The sequence below is a fragment of the Oncorhynchus mykiss genome, chromosome 1 (genome assembly GCF_057628025.1).
Source record: "Oncorhynchus mykiss isolate SJ-2025 chromosome 1, ASM5762802v1, whole genome shotgun sequence".
NCBI classification, from domain to species: Eukaryota; Metazoa; Chordata; class Actinopteri; order Salmoniformes; family Salmonidae; genus Oncorhynchus; species Oncorhynchus mykiss.
In genome coordinates, this window is record NC_143022.1 from 22,808,062 (window position 1) to 22,830,848 (window position 22,787).

Sequence of the window (22,787 nt, forward strand, 5' to 3'; positions counted from 1 at the left end):
CACAATGTGCCTTCTTTTAGCACTCAATTTTTTTAGCATAAATCTATCTATTTAAAGTCCGAGTGAACACAAGCCGCCATTGATGGTGTCCTGGGCTGGACGAGACCAGAGAGAGATGTATTTTACAGATGAGGCTAGTTTTGGACAGCGACTGAGGAAGCAGTGGGACAGCCAATTCACGGGAGAGACGGGGGGAGAGTGGGACAAAGAAAGAGAGAAAAAGCATGGGATGACGGCTGAGTGGAGGAGTGGGAGAGGGGTAGTGGTGAGGGAAGGGGTCTTCCTGGGTTAAGAAAATAAGCATGTATTATTCAACTGTGCAGAACTTTTGTAAAGGGCTCACTGGGTACTGCAGAGTTCCCTGGATGTTCGGTGAACTTTCGGTCTGTGCTTCGATTAAGTGATCCATTCTATCACAATGCCAAGTTACAATACAAGTGCTGATGTCAGTCCTTGTCTAACATGGAATTCATGTTTTTCTTTCAAACAAAGAGACCACATAAAACTTTAATCAGAGTCATTCAGAGATCCTCCTCCACTATCCATCTCTATTCAATATGCAACAAGAGCAGACTCATGGAAGAACAGTTTCCTCTGGTGGTACAGTTTAAACAAGCAGAGCGTGGACAATGCGCTTCAGCACTAAGACTAACTGACACATGCCTGTGAATGTTATCAGTAGATCTGGATCTGTCCTAGCCTCTGTGTGGAGGGCAGTAATCCCCAGTCCGGCCCTCCGAGGGGTAAACCTTTCCCCTCTGCCCAGAGACAAAGACAAGTCTTCTGCTGCGGCTGGGTCTGCCTGACAACTGAGCCTGATGGAACAGCCCTACAGGAGCATCTCCTTCCCCCCGTACTCCTCTCCTCCCTCTTCCAACCCCCGCAACAACCTCTCTGCCAACCTCTGTATTCCCTTTCTTTCTCTTTCCTTTTGAGCAAGGTTCTGAAAAGTCATTCTGAGAGTTGAAAGAAAAAGCTTGTTTATCATAATTGTGTTGATCAGAACTGGCATCTGATCCAAGTGTCTTATCGAGTCCAGCAAAACATGTGGGTATAATAAGTTGAACAGCATTTGAACAGAAACACAACGGCAGAAACAAAGCCGTTGATGAATCCTCTTATGGGCTCTACAACAGACCAGCGGCTCATCTAAATTCCTTAACAAGCTCTTGACTAGAGTCCTTTCAATCACTCTCATCCACAACAACAACATCTGTTGCTCTGCTGCAACGGGGCTCAAAGACAGTGAAGGGCCTTTTGTGTGTGTGTGTGTGTGTGTGTGTGTGTGTGTGTGTGTGTGTGATGTTATCAATGCTCACCAGGGGGCTTGCACATGCGGATCTGGCTCTGGCACTGCACCAGCGGGTGGAGGGGGGATGAGATGGGGTTTCTGGCGGGCACCGAGTTAGCTTTGGCAGAGATGCCGGCGATGCCAGCGGTGGTGGCTGGGGGCGAAGGAGGGGGTGAGGGCGGCGTGGAGGCGGGGGAGGGCGAGCCACACTGCGTCTGGTAGCGGAGCTGGGTGAGGGAGGGAGGCACGCCCTGGTAGTGGCGCGTGGCACTCAGGAGGTCGTTGAGGATCTGCAGGATGGTGCCGATGTCTCGCCTGGGCCGCCCAGTGCTGTCCTGACAGTTAGGATGCAAAGTGCCTGAGGGAGGGTAGGAGACAGAGACAGAGACAGAGAGAAAAAAGAGAGAGAGAGCAATGGAGAGAGTGTTACAAACCACTACAACTCCCCTCAGCTCCAATCTAACCACAGATAACACCCCCACCCAGTAGGACACTGCAGTAATCTGAGCCGCTGAGAGTGCTATGCCATAGACTTAAGAGTTAAAGCCTTAGTGTAATGGTTTTGGCCCTCACTCACCTGAAAAAGTCCCTGAGAAGACCCCAGGAGCGTGGTTGACAAAGCTTTCGATGATGGCACCTGGTTTACGGGAGGAGGAGGAGGAGGAGGAGTGCACTGAAGCACTAGTGCCGTTGCTGGGGCTCTTAGCACAGTTAGCCTGTAGAGGAGAGGAAAGGAGACATCAGTCTAACGTTAGAGATAAACCTTCAACAAACCAACACTCTCCCTGCAGTGAGTGATAAGAAATATACTGCCACTCGACAGCAGTTTTTAGTAGTTGCATTATGACCATGAGATGATGCATGTATGTAATACATGGTCATGTAAGACACACATAGAACATGCTACTGAAATAGAACAGTTCACCAAAAGCCATGAAGTGGCAGTGACTTGAAGCTGGTGTTGTAACATATATGTTATAATTAAGCAATAATGCCTGAGGAGGTGCGGTATATATATATATATATATATGTATATATATTTTATTTTCGGGGGGGCAATATACCAGGGCTAAGGACCGTTCATATGCACAACGCAACGTCACAAACCCTGAGGTGCCTTATTGCTATTATAAACTGGTTACCAACGTAATTAAAGCAGTGCAACTAAACATTTTGTCATACCCGTGGTATATGGTCTGATATACCATGCCTTTCAGCCAATCAGAATTCAGGCCTCAAACCACCCAGTTTATAACAGCCATGTTGTAACAGCGAGTGATATTGTAAGTAACCCTAATGTAAACCATGTCGTTCCTCGTATAGGGACACATAAGACTCAGAAGAAACTGAGTCCAGGGAGCCCCTTTTATTGTCCCTGACAACAGACCTATCCGTTACCTGCCCTGCTCGGCTTTGTGAACTGAAAGTGAACATCTACAGGAGGAAGAGGGAAAAGGGGGGAGGTAGGGGGACATTTCAGAGTGGAGAAGTTTCTTTTTTCATTGTTCTATGTGGCCTCTAAACTACACCAACCCATATCTGGTTTTGTTTCTGAAAACTCATAGGGTTGACTTCAGGCGAAGAGAGAGAGAAGACAATATCAACCAAGTTGGTGGAAATCAACTGTCATTAAAAGAGTCACAGATAGCTCCTAGCTCCAGGCTGCAGTGAGAGAGGCCTGCTGATCAGCAAGACGGCTAATGATCAACAAGACAACAACCTACACAGACTAACTCATTAACTCCTCTCCCTCTTTCTTCCCTCTCTTTCTTTCATCCTTTCATCTCTCCTGGTCTCTGGCGAGGTAATAATGGTGTGTGCTGTGTCCTGGCCCGCCTTTGTGTAAGTATGGTATGCACTGAGTAATACAGTGTTATAAAGCAGTAGGTAGGTTGATTGATTGGTGGAGGTCTTACCTCAGGACAGGGGGCTGCAGTGGGGGTGCTCTGGGGTTCGGAAGCGGGGCTGGGTCGACCCGGGGAGGGATGGTGGGAGCGACTAAACAGACTGCCGGGCAGCTGGGAGGGACGAGGAGCAGGAGGAGGGGTGCTGCAGTGACTTGAGGGGGCGGAAGAGGAAGACTGGTACATGGGAGGAGAGGGCTGTTGTGAGGGGGCAGGGGGGAAGGCCGCTGTGCTGGTAGAGGGGAAGGGCACTGGGTGGGCCTGGGACTGGTTAGGATGGGGGCGAGAGTGGAGGTGAGAGTGGTGGTGGTGGGGGGTGGGGGCGCGGGGGTGATGCCCGCTGCTGAACCCTCCAGAAGCGCCTGTGGACTGTCCCATGGTCGCCTCTGTACCCCCGCGGGCGATGAGCTGCCTGTGCTGTAAGTGCTGCCCTCCAGACTGCTGGGCAGCCAACTGCAGCTGGACAAACATCATGTGATCACCTACTCGCAGCGCCAGGGTCAGAGGAGAGCGGCCGGACAGGAAGTCACTGACCTGGAGACAGGAAGAGGAGAGAGTTAAGTTACCTAGACTACAAAAACTCAGTATATATTGAATGCTTATGCAACATACATTAAATGCATACTAACTACATGTTTAATATACCAGAAATAGGTAGGTCTATACACATCAAGAGAAGGTCTGTTAGCTCTACATCATTGTTTTCCAGGCTTGGGGCTTTGTTAATGAGTTTAACAAAAGCACATGTATGGATGTGAAAGCAGAAAGACAGAAGAGTGCATTGAGCTGCATTGAATTGCCCCAGCAGAGAGGCTGGTATGCCACACTATCCCATCCTGTAATCAATCACTGCCCTGGACACTGAAACACTGGGTTATTAACATTTGCTGGGGGGGGGGGGGGGGGTAAAAGAAGCTATTGGAACACACACACACACATCTAAACACACACAATCAAGCACGCACACTGGTGCACACATATATACCATGCCCACCCACTCCTGTTTCAAATGCCCCTATAGTCCAGAGTCTGAACTTCGTTCCCAGGCATACAAAGGCCACCCTTCTGTTTGGCCCCCGGCCTGAAAAATCAGAACTTCGATACAGGATGCAGCGTAGACCCACTCGCCCCACAGCCTCACACACTCATAATACCCAATTGTTTGGTGGTCTGCGGCAGGTCTTGAAGGGCTGCCCATTTTAGGAGTACGAGAATGGGCCCCGGAGCCAAGAATGGAGGCCTGACCCACTCACTCCAGGCCACACCACAGAGAGCGTTGTCACGACTTGGCCGTAGGAAACATTAGCGCCACACTGCTACTACAATCTCCCTGTTGTCTCACCCTTCCAGGGACCTTGTTACTGCTCTGGTGAAGGGAGAGCTTTGACGGGTCAGAGAGTTCATCTCCCCCAGGACACTGAGGTAATGACGTCTCAGGCTCTCCCCAAATAGGAACAGGAGTACAAGAGGCTCTCAGCACTAACACAATGTGACGCTTATTTTCTGTAAGACTTCAACTTCAAGAGGGCGGGAGGAGAGAGAGAGAGAGAGAGAGAGAGGGGGAGAGAGCGAGAGAAAGACAGAGAGTGGGGAGAGAGAGAGAGAGAGAAAGACAGAGAGTGGGGAAAGAGCGCGAGAGAGAGAGAAAGACAGAGAGGGGGGAGAGAGCGAGAGAGAGAGAAAAAGACGAGAAAGAGAGAGAAAGTTGAGAAAAAGAAAGCGAGAGAGAGAGAGAGAGAGAGAGAGAGAGCACATAGAACAGAGAGAGCGCTCCCTCCAGACCCTTACGCCTTTGGAGGGTGCTTGTGTGTGTTGACCTGTTGTTAACCCTCTGAATCACCAGGCTCTGCCCTCCATCATTTTCCTCTTTCTTCAGCTTATTTATTTTTCTATCGACCGCCGGCTTTCTGCAGCCACGGTGACCTTTGCACATTGGTATTGACACACTTCGGAGGAGAGGAGCAAAGGAGGGGGAGGGGAGAGGGAGGACATCACCCAACACAACACCTCTGTCTCCCCAGCATCTCACAATGAGCCAACACATAGGAATATAAATGTATGATTGTTCACTAGTCCTAATCACATGTCATGTTAATATAGTGGGTGTTTCTCAATATGCATACTACTGTGCTCCACACTCTCATGCTCCGAGTGAATTCTCCGAGGACATTCTCTTCAAGTACATTCTTGTGAGGAGTGTGGAGAACGCATAAAACATTACATTTGAGAAGCACTTGCACTCACCCTGACGTATTACCTCACACTGCATCTCCCCATTCACTGAACCTTCTTCCAGCCAGGACAATTGCAAAAATAGCGACAAATCAAGATATACACAAAGCAAATATTTTACTTCATAACGAGCTATATGTGAATCGTAATAATGTAGCCAACCAGATAGTTTAACAGGCAAAAATGACCTAAAACAAACGTTAAGCAAGGCAGATGCCAATTCTTTGTGGGTAATTAGCTAGCTAACAACTATTTGTGGCTATCTGGCTAGCTAACAGTAGAAGCTAGCCAGTTAGCCCTAATGACTTACAATGGGCTTGTGATCTATGCACACTACAGTGGGAATTGTAAGCAGGTAAACATGCCAAAATGAACACAGCATGTATTTATTGACGCATCAACATACAGTGGGGCAAAAAAGTATTTAGTCAGCCACCAATGGTGCAAGTTCTCCCACTTAAAAAGATGAGAGAGGCCTGTAATTGTCATCATAGGTACACTTCAACTATGACAGACAAAGTGAGAAGAAAAAAATCCAGAAAATCACATTGTAGGATTTTTAATGAATTTATTTGCAAATTATGGTGGAAAATAAGTATTTGGTCACCTACAAAAAAGCAAGATTTCTGGCTCTCACAGACCTGTAACTTCTTATTTAAGAGGCTCCTTTGTCCTCCACTCGTTACCTGTATTAATTGCACCTGTTTGAACTTGTTATCAGTATAAAAGACACCTGTCCACAACTTCAAACAGCCACACTCCAAACTCCACTATGGCCAAGACCAAAGAGCTGTCAAAGGACACCAGAAACAAATTTGTAGACCTGCACCAGGCTGGGAAGACTGAATCTGCAATAGGTAAGCAGCTTGGTTTGAAGAAATCAACTGTGGGAGCAATTATTAGGAAATGGAAGACATACAAGACCACTGATAATCTCCCTCGATCTGGGGCTCCACGCAAGATCTCACCCTGTGGGGTCAAAATTATCACAAGAACGGTGAGCAAAAATCCCAGAACCACACGGGGGGACCTAGTGAATGACCTGCAGAGAGCTGGGACCAAAGTAACAAAGCCTACCATCAGTAACACACTACGCCGCCAGGGACTCAAATCCTGCAGTGCCAGACGTGTCCCCCTGCTTAAGCCAGTACATGCCTAGGCCTGTCTGAAGTTTGCTAGAGACCATTTGGATGATCCAGAAGAAGATTGGGAGAATGTCATATGGTCAGATGAAACCAAAATATAACTTTTTGGTAAAAACTCAACTCGTCGTGTTTGGAGGACAAAGAATGCTGAGTTGCATCCAAAGAACACCATACCTACTGTGAAGCATGGGGGTGGAAACATCATACTTTGGGGCTGTTTTTCTGCAAAGGGACCAGGACGACTGATCCGTGTAAAGGAAAGAATGAATGGGGCCATGTATCGTTAGATTTTGAGTGAAAACCTCCTTCCATCAGCAAGGGCATTGAAGATGAAACGTGGCTGGGTCTTTCAGCATGACAATGATCCCAAACACACTGCCCGGTCAACGAAGGAGTGGCTTCGTAAGAAGCATTTCAAGGTCATGGAGTGGCCTAGCCAGTCTCCAGATCTCAACCCCATAGAAAATCTTTGGAGGAAGTTGAAAGTCCGTGTTGCCCAGCAACAGCCCCAAAACATCACTGCTCTAGAGGAGATCTGCATGGAGGAATGGGTCTGGAATGGGCATGGAGGAAATACCAGCAACAGTGTGTGTGAACCTTGTGAAGACTTACAACGTTTGACCTCTGTCATTGCCAACAAAGGGTATATAACAAAGTATTGAGATAAACTTTTGTTATTAACCAAATACTTATTTTCCACCATAATTTGCAAATAAATTCATTAAAAATCCTACAATGTGATTTTCTGGATTTTATTTTCTCATTTTGTCTGTCATAGTTTAAGTGTACCTATGATGAAAATTACAGGCCTCTCTCATCTTGTTAAGTAGGAGAACTTGCACCATTGGTGGCTGACTAAATACTTTTTTTGCCCCACTGTAAATTATGTAGTCAGGCAACATATGAGACATGAATAGGCAAAATTTGATTCCGAAGTTGGAGTGTATTTTCTCTCGCTTCAGCTAAAATAATGGCAGCCACTGATAGCAAGAAATGTTGCATCAATGCATGCTTCAAAATATGTACAAACGGAGTACGCATTCGAGAAGTGCCCTTCATGCTCCATTTCGCATACTTTGATTTGCGTGCTCAGAGCATGGTAGTACGCATTTTGAAAAACACCCAGGGACTGACTATGATGGTGATGATGACTAATGAAACATAATGGTGCTGTTCTTAGTAAGGGCGGGAATGGGAAAGCAGAGGACAAGCACGAGGTGAGATGGCTCTAGTAAACTCCTCACACAAAGGTCACCTGTGAGTCAACCAAGGGGGACAGGGAGAAAAGAGAGCGGGAGGCAGGCGAGGAGAGGGGGATGGAACAGAAGGAGGGGTAGTTGATTGTATCCCTAACTGACAGCTGTCAGGAGAATGAGTAGGCAGTTTGCAAAACCCCATCACACACACACAGACACACACACACCTCTTGAGGGAGTCACAGCGCTGTGTTTGATCTGGGTGGAGAAGAGAGAGGGGGATGACACATCAGCGTGGCTTTGCTGAGAGAGAGGAGAGAGAATGAGCGAGACAGAGAGGAAGAGCAAGGCATTCCATCTCCCTTTAAAGACTAGTGTGGATTATTCAACAAACACCAAGCTGTGATTCATGATGCGTTTATACTGAGTTCCCAACCCCACATGGCAAACCTCAACTTAGTCCGTCATATATGCAAGCTCCGCCTCTTGTTTTCTCTCTCTTTACATTTTACATCCCTCACTTCCTTGGTACATTTGTCACTCATGGCCCTGGCATCTCAGTCGTTGACTCATAAAGCCAAGTCTGATTCTGAAGTTTTCACCCAAACCCCATGAACGAGTGTGTCACACACACACACACGCACACGCGCACACGCACACGCACACACACACCGCCCACCACAATGTTCCCATTAGGTAATAACTGAAAAGGCCACGAGCCCACATAAACAAAAGCATCAAGCGACTTAAGCAATGGCTCCATAACTCTCAGACTGCCCTTTAAACCGCTCACTCTCAGGTATTTGTGGTTCATGCCTTATTTTCCCACCAGAAATAAATGAGTAACCCAAATAAGACCCTGGGCTCGGAATTCCAGACTGGGTCTGATCAGTCATTCCGCAACCGCATCTCAGATTGAAAGGGGAAGACAGGACGGGAAACGGGACAGGTTGCAGCTCTGAGCCCGGGGGTTGAGCCGGGGGTGGAGCCAGAGGCTGTGGACTGGAACACCTGAAATAGATCAGTCTTCGGAGAGATGGGAGGTAACACTAACAGTTAACAGCCAGTGGGTACATGTTGCAGGAGAGGCTGTTCAAACCATCATGTAAAAACATCCATGTCTCAGATAGCGTATCACTACCAAGAAAACCTGTCCGTACACGCTTTTCTGCTCTCCTGAAACAAGTCAGTATTACATTGATGTCAGGAACAAAAACATATAGGACTTCTAGAACAAAGCAGACAAAGAGCCTCTCTCAGAGTCTTTGAGCCTTTAACCTCCTTGGTGTCTTTACAAATTCCTAAGCCCTAGGAAGACAGTCGCTCCTGTCAGTCAGGACAGCTCCAGTAGAAGAGAATGACAGTGAGCTAGGGCCCCAGTTTTGTTATGTTTAGACAGAAAGGAATGGCCTCCTCATTGTTCCTATTGTCCTGACGCAGTGAGAATGGTATGCAGAGCGAAGAGCGAGGACAAACCAGTTGTCCATTTGTCTGACAAAAAGTGTACTCTGATCGGTACATTTCATAGACAGTGCTGTGATAAGTCAATGATAGCCTATCAGCTAATTGGGTGTTTGAGAAGGAACAATAGCACTATATGAACAACACCCAGTTCTCTGTTCAGTTCAACCTGACCTCCCACCATCTTGCTCTATCTGCCATTTTGTTTTGTTGTTGCGAGAGTAGCGACTGGGTGGCATTTTGTGTAGCTGTAGCAGCAGGCTTTGGTTGCTACGCAGAGAAGGGAGAATATGATAAGCAGAGACCGGGGAGGAGGGATGCATGGGGGGATGAGGGAAAAGAGAGGATGTAGAAGGGGGGTGGGGGTGTCAGAGAGGTGATGATGAAATATTCAGAGAGTGTACTTCTGGATGCTTTTCTCTTTTCTTCCTCCACCTCTGGGGCTGACCGGTTTAGTTATTGGGGTCCCTGTGGTTCAAGGAACTCATTTGCAGGCGTTTGTCCTTTGCACACTAAGTTTACTGAGAGACAGGCAGAGAGAAGTGTGTGTGTGTGTGTGTGGGGAGGGGGGGGGGGGGGGGGTTGGGAACAGGACTGAGCTGACATTCATGAACAACTGAGCAGAGTTTGCGTCAGAGACCAGAGAGAGGGCAGGGATCTGTGGGAGGGTTCAAGCGAAGGAATCACCCTTCTCCTTCAGCTGCATTACGGCTGAGAAGCTCCTGGTCAACCTATCAAACAGCAATGTGAAGGAGGGAAGGGGAGAGGTGAAATTCAGAAACCAGTTTATTAACTCACCTATCGACCTAGATGTGTTGATCAAACTGGGAAACAATTGATATGCTGTTTGTGCAGATTAGCGCTGGGTTAAGAAGCAATACCATGATTCTCAAAAGATAAGAAAAGAAATCTATGGCACCTGCACCATGCCCCAAATCCTAAAAGCAGGCCCCATCTTCAAAAGACCCCATCATTGGAGAGATAGCCGTCTGTAATAGTGCCTGATTGGAAACAGAAAGCAAAGAGGGCGAATGAGAAACAGAAAGACAGCTGGCCATCAGTGAATTTGATGAGCTGGGTGAAAAAAAAGTGACAGAATGGCATAATGATCAGGTTCCTGGATCTAGCCCTCCACCCCCACTCCATCCCTCCAGCCCTCTACATTACCTCTGTTTCCAGTCAACCACAATGGCTTTGAAGGTTCTAAGGCAACAGACGCAAAGCAATACACTTAAAAACTGAGTCTATTCGCTCGCCTTGCTGTATCACAGCACCTGCTGCTATTGCGAATGCGTCCGTCTCTCATACACACTTTCTCCATTCTCTGGGCGGTCAAAGATGGTGCAACACCAATGCACAAGGCCTATGATTCCAACTGATGAATACATTACGACCTAGTCTCTGTGATAAGAGGGGGAGACAGAGAGAGAACGAGGGCCAGACTTAACCACATGCTGGCTCTACAACAGGACAGAGAAATGAAAGGAGTGCAGATGAATAAAACAACATTTGGAGTAGATTGAAACCCCATTCGTTATTTTTCCACAGCGCTGAGATGTGGTAGCCGATAGGGTTTGTGTGTATTCTTTGCACACAGGGAGATGGGCTATCTGGGCTATCTGTTTTATCTAACAAGATATTCATGGCCTCGACCGCCTCCCAGACACTAGCCCAATCAGTCACGATCACCAAGCTGCAGGAGCACTTGAAGCACAAAGGTGGCCAGCCGATGAAAAACAATGATCGTCACAACATAATACACACACAACAGAATATTTTCACTGGACACACGCTCAAGAGCTCTTTCGCTCTTACTGTCTCCCACATACAGGAACACACACACACACACGCACACAAAAATGCACACACACAATAGGACAAAGAAAATATCAGAAAATCCATCTCCCCCATTTCTCAAACACACGTTGATACCCCTCCTCTATGTGCCTGTCTGAATCACAAAGAGATTACACAGGTGCACACTCCACCAGCTTATTAATGCGTTGTCAGGCTAGGATTTATAGGGCACAGAAACAAATAGTCCCTCTTTTCACTATTGTCTTTCAATCAGTCAATATACAATTAGATTTATACATTCAGCTCTGAATTAATAGCCTTCATTTACGAGGAGAAATTACAATTTAAAGGGCAAGACTACTGCCTAAATAAAAAAAAAAGTGGATTTGAAGTAGGAAGACAACAGGCTGGTTTTATAGATGGGCTGATGCTCTCATATTGACATGGTGACTCAATCATTTTTCAATTCCATCCACTCCCGAATCCTCAATACAATTAAAGAACAATGATTTCCAGTGGTGTCTGACTGGCTGATTAACTACCATCTTGATAAGGTGAGTATTGGGCAGGGGTCTGGAAAAATAAACATATTGACCAATTGCATTGAGCAGTATCGTACACACACAGGCCCAAACAGACACATTCACATGTGCACACACACACGCACGAGCACATCACACACATTGTATGATGTACTTCTAATATCTTATCTAGAAAAGAACAGTAAAATATGACTATAACATGAATGAACCATATAGTTAATAGAGCTGTGACAGGACAAGGCCTTATCAGACAGAGCAACCTGCGATAGCAACGCTCCACCACCAACACACAGAACACTCCTCTACCTCCTGGTGACCTTTCCCCTCCTCCTCCTTATCACCCACACTCCTTCTGCCCATCGTCCTTATCTTTGAGTCCCTCCTGTCATTCCAAACATCCTCCCTCTGTGGTTCAGAACAACCTGTACACAACACGCCGCAACACCTTAAAACGAATGGTGTGACTCAGCAAGGCCATCTATACCTCCCTCCAGACCTGCATTCCCCCTGTCTGGCCCGGCCCGCCATGCTCCCTGGGGGAGTGCAGTGACTGGAAATGACAAGAGGGGTGACCCAGAGGTGACTCATATTGTTAGATCCCACTATTTGCATCTGTCCGTTTTCAGACACAATAACAATTCTGGGTCTTATTCAGAGACCAGTGTTGGCTGGTGGAGGAGGGTGTTGGGAGGAGGAGGTGAGAAAACGTAGAACAGAAATGTAAGAATGTACTCCTCAGGGACCTGGCCAAGACACCGCCTCCCCAAAGACAATATATGTACTTCCTCCAGGACAACATGGCAATCTTCTCCTCCCTCCTATCCTTCCAGCTGGGCTACACATTGATTTTGAAATAGCCTCGTAGCACTGTTTCACTCAATTGGCTCCAGCCTATGTGGAAAACAGTCATCGGGGAGACCTAAACCTAAAGCTTGACTCTCGGCCATTGTTTTGTATTGGAGGGTCGGTTAGCTAGGCAGGTTTTGTGGATTTGACTGGGGTTTATGCTTTAAAAGTGGAACAAAAGGGTGAGGTGGGGGAAGGGCCGTGTGGGGGATGGTTAGGTTATGCGGCTTGGTTTCATACAAGCATCAATGAGCAAACACTCACTATAACATACAAAAGACTGGACAATCCTTATTTTCCAAACTAAAACAACATCAAGCAATAGCAGCTAATGAAGCTGACTATAACCAGCCATGGTAAACATTACTCTTCATCGACATACCATATTTCTCATACACAGACATTACATCACTATACTCTGTCTGAGTCCAAGCTCGAAGGGGCATTTTCTCATTCTTCCATCAACAGAAGAAAGCCTCTTAAATACAGTTTGCTCCACAGAGACGCAATCCCAGGCTCAGCTCAACCTAAGCCTATCTCGGGCAGACAGAGGGTGAAAAACCAGCCCAGTCTTGATGGACTTTCAGGAGGTGGTGGCTTAATGGAGCTTAGAAGTCAGGAGAAAATTTGCCTGGGAAGTCAAGCAGAGGAATTAAGGGAGCCAAAATACAGCAGGACATACAGTCGACTGCAGGCAGCAGGCAGGCACTGGGCAGAGAACAAGACTTGCAAACCACAGCACATTCAAATGATAGGGCCATTGATGAGTTCCGATAATTGGCCTCCCTTTCCATGAAACACTTTCTTTCCTGCTCCGCGAAGTCTGAAATAGATCTCTCCCGGGAAGCCACCTGACTGGGCAGCGATCTGAGTACTCCTCCAGAAGCAGACTAGAACCATTATAAGCTGGGCTTCTATGAACACACTAGACTTCCTGGCACATTACCTGATCTCCAACCCTGACCAGACCACACATATTTGGGGGGAGGGAGGAGGGTGAGGTAGGGAGAAGCTTAAGCTACCAATTTTCCCGAATGTTACCAGCCAGCCACTAGCCTGGCTATTTTGGAATGCGGGGGGTATCTGTTAATCTATCAGACACTTCTAAGAGCTCAGTGCATTGATTGATTTTTGATAGCCCCCAAGTTGGAGGAAGCGAATGGGAAAGCTTGTGTTCCTATTTTTTAATCTTACCCGGTATCTGTAATCTCTCCCCAATCTATATCGTCCCATTCCACCTCATGAATTATAAAGCAGGAATCAATTCTCCCTGATAGAAACACATCAAATCAGGTTTATACTGGCATTCTTATTTTACTGGGCTTTCATTCTTGTCTGTGCATATGAGCCCATTGAATGACTTACCAGGCAATAGTTCCACCAGCTCACATTCTTAGAGTAAAGTCTTGGAGACAAGAGGCGCGCTTGATGAAGGAGGAAGTCATACCAAAGTGACTCAAAATGACTATAGGTCTTAACTGCTGTATATGCCCTTGCCTGTTGCCTGCCTGCCTGCCCCCCCCCCCCCCCCCTCCCTGAATACAGAGCTGAGGCAAGTCAGGGTAGAGACTGTTTGAGGTTGTCACTGTTGAATTATGGGAAAGCCTTGACTAGTGGAAACAGCAGTCAGTGTGGGCCGCCCAGCGAGGGCGTACCGCATGATGAGAAAGGCGTGATTCCAGCACACCCAACTCCCACCCGCCCACGCACACACACACAAACACACTCACTCATCTGTCGTCACCACTGTGCTGTGTGCAGGCAGGCTAGGGGCTGAGCTCACACACGCACTAACGCCAGGATTTCCAGTGAAAAATATCAGCGGGAGAGAAGCCACACTGAGGTTTTGACTTGCTGCTATGTATTTTACCCGTATGTGTTTCCTGTCCTCAAACTTCATTATCTTGACGTTAGTAGGAAGTAAAACTTGCTACTTCAAAAACACATTCACACAACCCCCAAATATAGGTGTGCTACTGGTCCATTTTATGTCAAGGTCTTATCTAACATTAGAAACATATTTTTACTGCAACTATGTGCATCACAGACTTAACAACACACCTGGAGTCAGTCAGCTGCTGAGACAGTACGTCATCGCTGTTGTCAGTGCCATCGACTCTCTCACCCGCTCTGAGGTTGAGGAGGTGAGATCAGACCTGATCCCTCTACTTTCACTATTTATCATATCAGGGACTCACACCACTGACTCATATTCTTACTGTATTTCAACAGTTCCACAAAGGTACATCAAGTTCACGGGCACTATGTACTCATGCATGCATTCTATGCTTCCAGGAACTATAGGACACTATTGATCGAAACGCCCATCTGTCAATTTAATCTCCGTTTATGAGTTGAGTCTATCTGTGTTGGCTTCGTGGAGGCAGCTCTATGTGGTGAGGGGAGAGCCAGCCAGGGCTCTGCACGGATGGGGGTTTGACTGAACTCTCAATCAGGCCCATGTTGGGTGGGGTTTGCCTGGGCTTACACACACACACACACACACACACACACACACACACACACACACACACAGCATAGAAGTTGCCAGGAGACTAGAGGGTGTTGGTTTTAATATCCACAGTGGCCAGCTTGCTTGTTTAAGAGGCTAACATTAAACATGGAAAGAGCCTTGTGTTCGTCAGCAACCTCACTCTTGTTAGCTCTTCTCAAAACTATTTTTGACTGCTCCAGCTTGACATGCAAACAGATCTCATCCACTTTAAAACATCATTCTCCATGTTTTTCCAGGGGCAAGCTGTTTAAGTTTCACATTAAACCAGGAATATTTCAAATCAATTATGTAATCATTGTATGATCTCTAAAGCAGGTATACTAAATGATCTATCCATGAAGGCCACTTAAATAAAATGACTTGAAAGAGTTCTTACCTGAGTTTCTGTTAAACTCTCCAAAGCTTGCATCACTGACTGTTCTGGTCTTGATGCTTGAGACTTCAAAGAAAGGACAAGGAGAAAAACATGATTTACTTGTAAGCCTAGTAGACAAAGGAGAAAGGCTTGTGCATTCAAAGATATGAAGGAGATGAGATCAACACATACTTAATTACCTACATTAACCTGTCTGATATTAATAACACTTTTATTATCTTGAGGCCAAAAAACCCACCTGGGTTTATAGCACAACACACACTGTTGAGGTGTCTGATTATCCTTACCATTAAGCCTGCTTCAACTGTAGGTACAAGTGTTAACTTGCTCCCATCAGATATCCCTAGGTCCTGGAGTTTTCCTGAACTCAGACGCCTGAGGGGGAGAAAAAAACACCATGTTAGTTTATAGACAAACTGACATTTTAACTGACTAACTCCTGCATTTAGGAACACTTCCGCCTATTTACTGGATAGCCATGTCATGTGTCATTCTGAGTGGTCCTTTTCAGGACCTCATCAAGTCAAAAAAAAAAAAGAAGTGGAAAAAAGTGAATGTCATTTTCAGGTTGATGAATGATAATGTAATCACATAGACCACTAGCATTGTCACTTTAATGTCACTCTTCTTAACCGTGACAGTAGGCTAGTGGAAGAGTTGCTTTGTGAAAAGCCTATCCTACTGTATTGTACAGTGTGAACTAAATGTCACCTCTAGCTGAACAAAGGGAGTCAGCAGCCCTAAATTCAGCTATTTGGAGAGATGATTAAAAAAGGTGCTCCGTTTAGGGGATGATTTGATTTGGAGGCGATTATTCTAGGGGGATGTGGGATGGTTGTTATTTAAAAGAAAAACAATGCGACAGGGCGATTTGCATCAAGTGACAAAGACATCCCTTATCATACCACAGCTCTTACATTGTCATTTAACTCACGAAAATCCGACTCAATTGAAAACCGACTAAAACAGTTTCAGTTGGCTTTAAATAAAAAATGTGCAACACACGATTGTAAAGCGTTGTTAAACTATCGTCATATACTCAAAAGCTCCCATTATCAAAATTGCAATGATGTTCTCTCCATTCATTTGGGATTGTCTCCAGGGGGTTTCCTCGTAATAAAACGTGAGCAGAAAACAGTGAATATGCGTTCGCTGGTATGCAAGGTGATTGTAGAAAGTTGTGTGTAACAATATATCACGAAAAGGGAGAAATTAAAGGGATGCCTTGCGTTCGTCTTCACCTAACCTTCACATAACACTAACCATGGAATACAATGGCGCACCCCACTTGCGTATAGATAGCATCAATTTGAGTCTAAACCCAAAGCCTCAGCATAATTGTGTATTTATTTAAGATCAAATATAATGGTCAGACGGTAGCTATATAAATTAAGTAAACATGCACCATTGCTCGTATGCATTTCATTCAGCAAATGCATAAATCTTAGCTGTTAATCATTTCTAAAATATAATTAATCAGTAATGGTATTTATAATGAACGCTGAAGGAATCGATGCAAGTATGCCCCACAAGTTCCTCATCAATAGACTACGGCTCCAACCCGTGACTGACCAGTTTGCGTTTCCATTCCTCATTCCAATACTGGTAGCACTGGCCAATATCGTCTTCCCTTGAATATAGTGCTGATACCCAACCTATGTAATTCTTGATCTCCACAATGTTCTACCGTTTAAATAAATGCTAAATATTCCTGTAGACATCAGGGACTTTAACATAGTAAATACTATATAATGTATGCATATGTTATACCGTATGACAGTGGGATATACTGACGTTTATAGATGTAGTCTACTCACGTTTCTTGATGTAGAAGGGCGAGTCTTTCTTTTGGTACTTTGAGTCTCTGAGAAAGTCTTCTCTTCAGTCCTTCCACAGTCTCCTCCAGGGGAAGAGCGAGCTCGAAGCGTGTGCCGGTTGTGGAATGGATGTACAAATTCATGGAGGGTTCACTCGGGACGGCCTCGCAAGACGGAGCCCCGCGGCTGGTGCAGCTCCGGGCGCTAGGATGTTGGTCCATTCGATAGCCTGTTGTCAGGGGGGAGACAATGCGAGTTGAACGGGTTGGAGAGAAAGAGCCGATCCTTTACGCAGTGTCCCTTGTTTTCAGAGAGAGAAACTGCTTGCATTCAAAAGAGAGAACGAGGCTCTCTCTCTCTCCTGGTGCCTTTCTTTCTCTGTATGCCGAGAGGTTGAATAAACCCGAGTCCTCGCTCTTCTGATACGACCATGAGAATATTCCCAGAACTAGTCTTATAGAGAAAGGCTTTATTGCGCTTTTCTTGTGTATGCAACTTGCTCAAGAGAGGTTCCAACGACTACTCCAAATGTTCCAGGTTTTTAAACGCTTCAGATGTGAATGAATGCCAAGCAGTAATACAAGTATTTGTTTCACAGGGAATATGCCACGGACCATCAACTACGCAAATAACTATTGCCTTTCTGAGAGAAAATGCGCAACACAGGCTATAGCTTTCTGTCCTTATTATTGTTTTAAATGCATGGGACTGAAAGCTGCCTTGAAACCAAATACAAGACCTACAGAATGCAAAAGCCTCGTTAGATTAATATTGTATAGCTATCCACTGGGCACCCATGACCACAGCAGCTCGAATGAAAATCGACTATGAACATTGTCTCAAAGTAGCTCACTTCCACAACGATAAAAAAATACACTCACAGTCCGCAGGCATTCTACCCAATCACAAGAGAAGTTATCGAAGACGCTGTTGATCTAAGCCAATGGCAAAAGTAGATTTACACCCACGTGGTGAACAGATGCCTCCCATTTTCTCTCCCACACCATTTTGTCACAAATAACCAATCGGCTTGAAGGGGGCCAGGCCTTGGCGCGTCAAGCATTAGGATCGTTCCAGCACTCAGGCAACTTTAGCCATTCTAATATATTAGTCACAGAAGATAACTCTATATGTGGTGGAATTTCAAATCCAATACGGAAGACTGCATTAATGAAAACATCCTACCTCATATTCTTACATAGATAATGTATGTGGGTAGGCTTTTAAATTTAGGACTATGTTTTATTCTAGGTTATGCAGGCTACAATGGCAACAATGCACGTAGGTTGCACAATGCACTTAAATTGCCACATTGTCCATTTCCTATAACTATGTCACGAAATGTACTATACAATGTTGCGCAACTTCAGGTTACACACGTTGGGTATCATCGTCATTACTAATAGTACAGTGCTGACGTCATCTCCTTCCTTCGACTGGCTGCATCCAAAACCATTAAAGTAATCGCGCACGGTAAGCAAATTACGCATTAGATGGGGTATTCCCTTCATGAAGTGCGGTTCTTCATCAGCTCTTTGAGATGTTCTCGGGATAGAATGTACACTGGAGATATACAGGGTTCGGTTCCTACGTCATGCAATTCCTACAATCAGCGTTATAAGAAAAAGTGGCAATATTGGCTACTCAGTTCGACACTATCCCCATGTTTATCCACTGACTTCTCTGAATGCACATACTATTTCTTCTGCAACATAAACTCACATACCCTACTTGGGTAACTGTCATACCTGTCAACCCCTAAATATCATCAGTTTACTTAAAATAACTGTCTCCAACCCCAGTTTTAAGCCGATCCTGAAAAAGCTCAATTTGACCGACTCACGGGCTACATAGCTTTAAGAGAAAAGTTTAAAACGGGTCGCTTTGACTATTGTAAATATCGTAGCCTACATAGTAAAGTGCGAAATATGTTTTCCATATAGAGCAAATGTTGACAGAGTTTATGATAGGAGCTTGGGAAAAACAAGATACTCGCTCGCCATCCAGTGGTCAATGGAGGCACTCGGGGAGCCTTTACTTGTCTATTTGTTGTAGAAAATGTTTATAACACATTTCGAATGAAAAGTAGGCTAGCCTACCGGGAATTTCCCTCTGAGTACAGCTGCAGCTGACTGTAATCTGTAGTCTGGATAAGGATATGATATCACAGACTCTGCACTTGGCATCTATATAGAAGGTAGGCTAGACTGTGTTCTCGGTTTATAATTGCATAACATATGGATGCGTGCTGTCATCAATAAAAAACAGCACATTCACTGTCTGCAGATAACACCAATTCCATTGACAATATCAATTTCATTATTAAGTCAATTGGCTACATGTAGATGCATAGTTTAGAAACTCTTAGAATGCAATGCATGTAACCAAAACAAACGTTGAGACAATGTATCAATGTCCGCTATCAAATAGGTAGCCTTTTATAAACATAACAAAGATAAGTTATATGTCCAAATCTAACCCACTCAAATTTCTAACCTTAATTCACAGGTAGGCTATTAAAACTTTAGAATCATCAATGTACATAGTTATCAAATATTCACTAAGACTACTCTTAGGTTTGACATGAGTCCAACGTTTGAATGTAACTTACCAATTATTGTGGCGAGAACTTTAAAGCTTTGCGATAAAGCTTGGGTTTTTCCAACACGTTTCCCCAGCTTTGGCATGTAAATCTTCCTAAACTATGAGAAATACTGAAGTAGGCTATATCCAGATAGGTCAGTAGGCTATCCACTGTGACAGTAAATTCGCAGACAAATGTGTGCGTCTCGACTGTAGGAGTAAGAACAGGCTCTGTACTCCTCTTGCTCACTGCTTGAGATCCAGTTGTCCTAAAATGCCTGTATGACGTTTACCCCCCAGTGTCTTTCGTATTACAAGTGCAATTCGGGAGGCGAGAGACCTTTTAAACGAGCCCTCTCAGTTATGGGTGGAGAGTAGACTACGGTTCTTGCTATGTCAGGTTGCCATTTAAGGTAGCCACGGAATTCTTCCTCGCGTGAGAGTTCGTTTCCAAGATCTGCTGCCTAATTCGTTTTCCACACCGTTGGAAATAATGCATTTGGGCAAAGCTTTAAATCATTTGTAGTGTCTGTGATTGCGCATCTATTGTAGTCTAAACAAGGGTAAGGACTTTTATCCCGAAGAACAAAAACATAAATCATATTCAACTGAGTTACGACCTTAACAAGAAGTAAACGAAGTAGCGATTTCAGGAGGGGGTGTAACCTTCCACTGACGACAGAAAGAAAAAAAAACATCGCTAGGCAACCAGTGCAGGACAACACAATGCATGGATACAGCCTACCTGGATATAAATAAAGGTTTATTTGGCAAGGGACCAGTTCTGCAGTTGATGACTTCCAGGTTGTTCCTCAAACAATGACAATCCTATGCCAGGAATCATACCTTGACAGTTATTACACATTAATACAAGTGATTCATTGTTCATGTGGTAGGCAAAGACCAAGTATTGTACATGTCAGTTTGTGTGCAAACTTATCAATAAACCCTTACCTGAAGTCCACAAGTAGATGTGATACAGTAAATCGCTATGTAGATAGTAATGTTACATTATAAGTAGTTATATTCATTTGTGTCATGTGTCATCATGGTAGCACACTTTACAAAGATGCCAATATAGTTTGAAACAGAATGATTTGATAAACCCGATGCCCCTTATTTCCTTGTTGAGGCAAGTGAGGCTGAAGTGCTTCAATGATGAACCCATACCCACAGGCAGAGACGCTGCAGAGATGCCTCTAAACGAGTCACAGTCCCAAACATCACAGCATGATGAGTCAGCCTCTCCCAGGACCAGACAGAGGGGAGTGGGGGGTGAGAGAGAAAGAGAGAAGGGATGAGAGAGGGGGGGATGAGAGACAAGCACCACACTGCTGGAGGAGTCTGAGAGATGCACAACATGACCAAAAGTATGTGGACACCTGCTCATTGAACATCTTATTCCAAAATCATGGGCATTAATATGGAGTTGTTCTGCCCTTAGCTGCTATAACCTCCTCCACTCTTCTGGGAAGGCTTTCCACTAGAAGTTGGAACATTACTGCAGGGACTTGCTTCCATTCAGCCACAATAGCATTAGTGAGGTCGGGCACTGATGTTGGGCGGTTAGGCCGGGCTCGCAGTCAGTCTGTGTTCAAATACATCCCAAAGGTGTTCGATGGGGTTGAGGTCAGGGCACTGTGCAGGCCAGTCAAGTTCTCCCCCATCGATATCGCAAGACACTTCTATATGGACCTCGCTTTGTGCAAGGGGGCATTGTCATGCTGAAACAAGAAAGGGCCTTCCCCAAACTGTTGCCACAAAGTTGGAAGGACAGGATAATCTAGAATGTCATTGTATGCTGTAGCGTTAAGATTTACCTTCACTGGAATTAAGGGGCCTAGCCCGAACCATGAAAAAGAGCCACATACAGTGCCTTGCGAAAGTATTCGGCCCCCTTGAACTTTGCGACCTTTTGCCACATTTCAGGCTTCAAACATAAAGATATAAAACTGTATTTTTTTGTGAAGAATCAACAACAAGTGGGACACAATCATGAAGTGGAACGACATTTATTGGATATTTCAAACTTTTTTAACAAATCATAAACTGAAAAATTGGGCGTGCAAAATTATTCAGCCCCTTTACTTTCAGTGCAGCAAACTCTCTCCAGAAGTTCATCTCTGAATGATCCAATGTTGACCTAAATGACTAATGATGATAAATACAATCCACCTGTGTGTAATCAAGTCTCCGTATAAATACACCTGCACTGTGATAGTCTCAGAGGTCCGTTAAAAGCGCAGAGAGCATCATGAAGAACAAGGAACACACCAGGCAGGTCCGAGATACTGTTGTGAAGAAGTTTAAAGCCGGATTTGGATACAAAAAGATTTCCCAAGCTTTAAACATCCCAAGGAGCACTGTGCAAGCGATAATATTGAAATGGAAGGAGTATCAGACCACTGCAAATCTACCAAAACCTGGCCATCCCTCTAAACTTTCAGCTCATACAAGGAGAAGACTGATCAGAGATGCAGCTAAGAGGCCCATGATCACTCTGGATGAACTGCAGAGATCTACAGCTGAGGTGGGAGACTCTGTCCATAGGACAACAATCAGTCGTATATTGCACAAACCTGGCCTTTATGGAAGAGTGGCAAGAAGAAAGCCATTTCTTAAAGATATCCATAAAAAGTGTCATTTAAAGTTTGCCACAAGCCACCTGGGAGACACACCAAACATGTGGAAGAAGGTGCTCTGGTCAGATGAAACCAAAATTGAACTTTTTGGCAACAATGCAAAACGTTATGTTTGGCGTAAAAGCAACACAGCTGAACACACCATCCCCACTGTCAAACATGGTGGTGGCAGCATCATGGTTTGGGCCTGCTTTTCTTCAGCAGGGACAGGGAAGATGGTTAAAATTGATGGGAAGATGGATGGAGCCAAATACAGGACCATTCTGGAAGAAAACCTGATGGAGTCTGCAAAAGACCTGAGACTGGGACGGAGATTTGTCTTCCAACAAGACAATGATCAAAAACATAAAGCAAAATCTACAATGGAATGGTTCAAAAATAAACATATCCAGGTGTTAGAATGGCCAAGTCAAAGTCCAGACCTGAATCCAATCGAGAAT

At 45.1% G+C, this 22,787-nt stretch overlaps 1 protein-coding gene across 2 annotated transcripts in view; it reads right to left on the reverse strand.

The window, feature by feature from the left end:
• Positions 1-20,400, reverse strand: part of LOC110507736 (midnolin) — a 30,195-nt gene extending 9,795 nt beyond the window's left edge. The window contains exons 1-7 of one of the 2 annotated variants that reach the window (XM_021587980.3): positions 19,734-20,400; positions 17,123-17,351; positions 15,593-15,680; positions 15,306-15,368; positions 3,208-3,729; positions 1,869-2,007; positions 1,320-1,649 (exon numbers count right to left, since the gene is read on the reverse strand). In XM_021587980.3, the coding sequence (XP_021443655.2) occupies positions 1,320-1,649; positions 1,869-2,007; positions 3,208-3,729; positions 15,306-15,368; positions 15,593-15,680; positions 17,123-17,351; positions 19,734-19,809 (1,447 nt within the window). In that variant the 5' untranslated portion in view covers positions 19,810-20,400. Of the gene's footprint in view, positions 1-1,319; positions 1,650-1,868; positions 2,008-3,207; positions 3,730-7,995; positions 11,682-15,305; positions 15,369-15,592; positions 15,681-17,122; positions 17,352-19,733 lie in introns of those variants that run through there. The other variant, XM_090206721.1, reaches the window with a different exon arrangement.
• Positions 20,401-22,787: the final 2,387 nt, after the last annotated feature.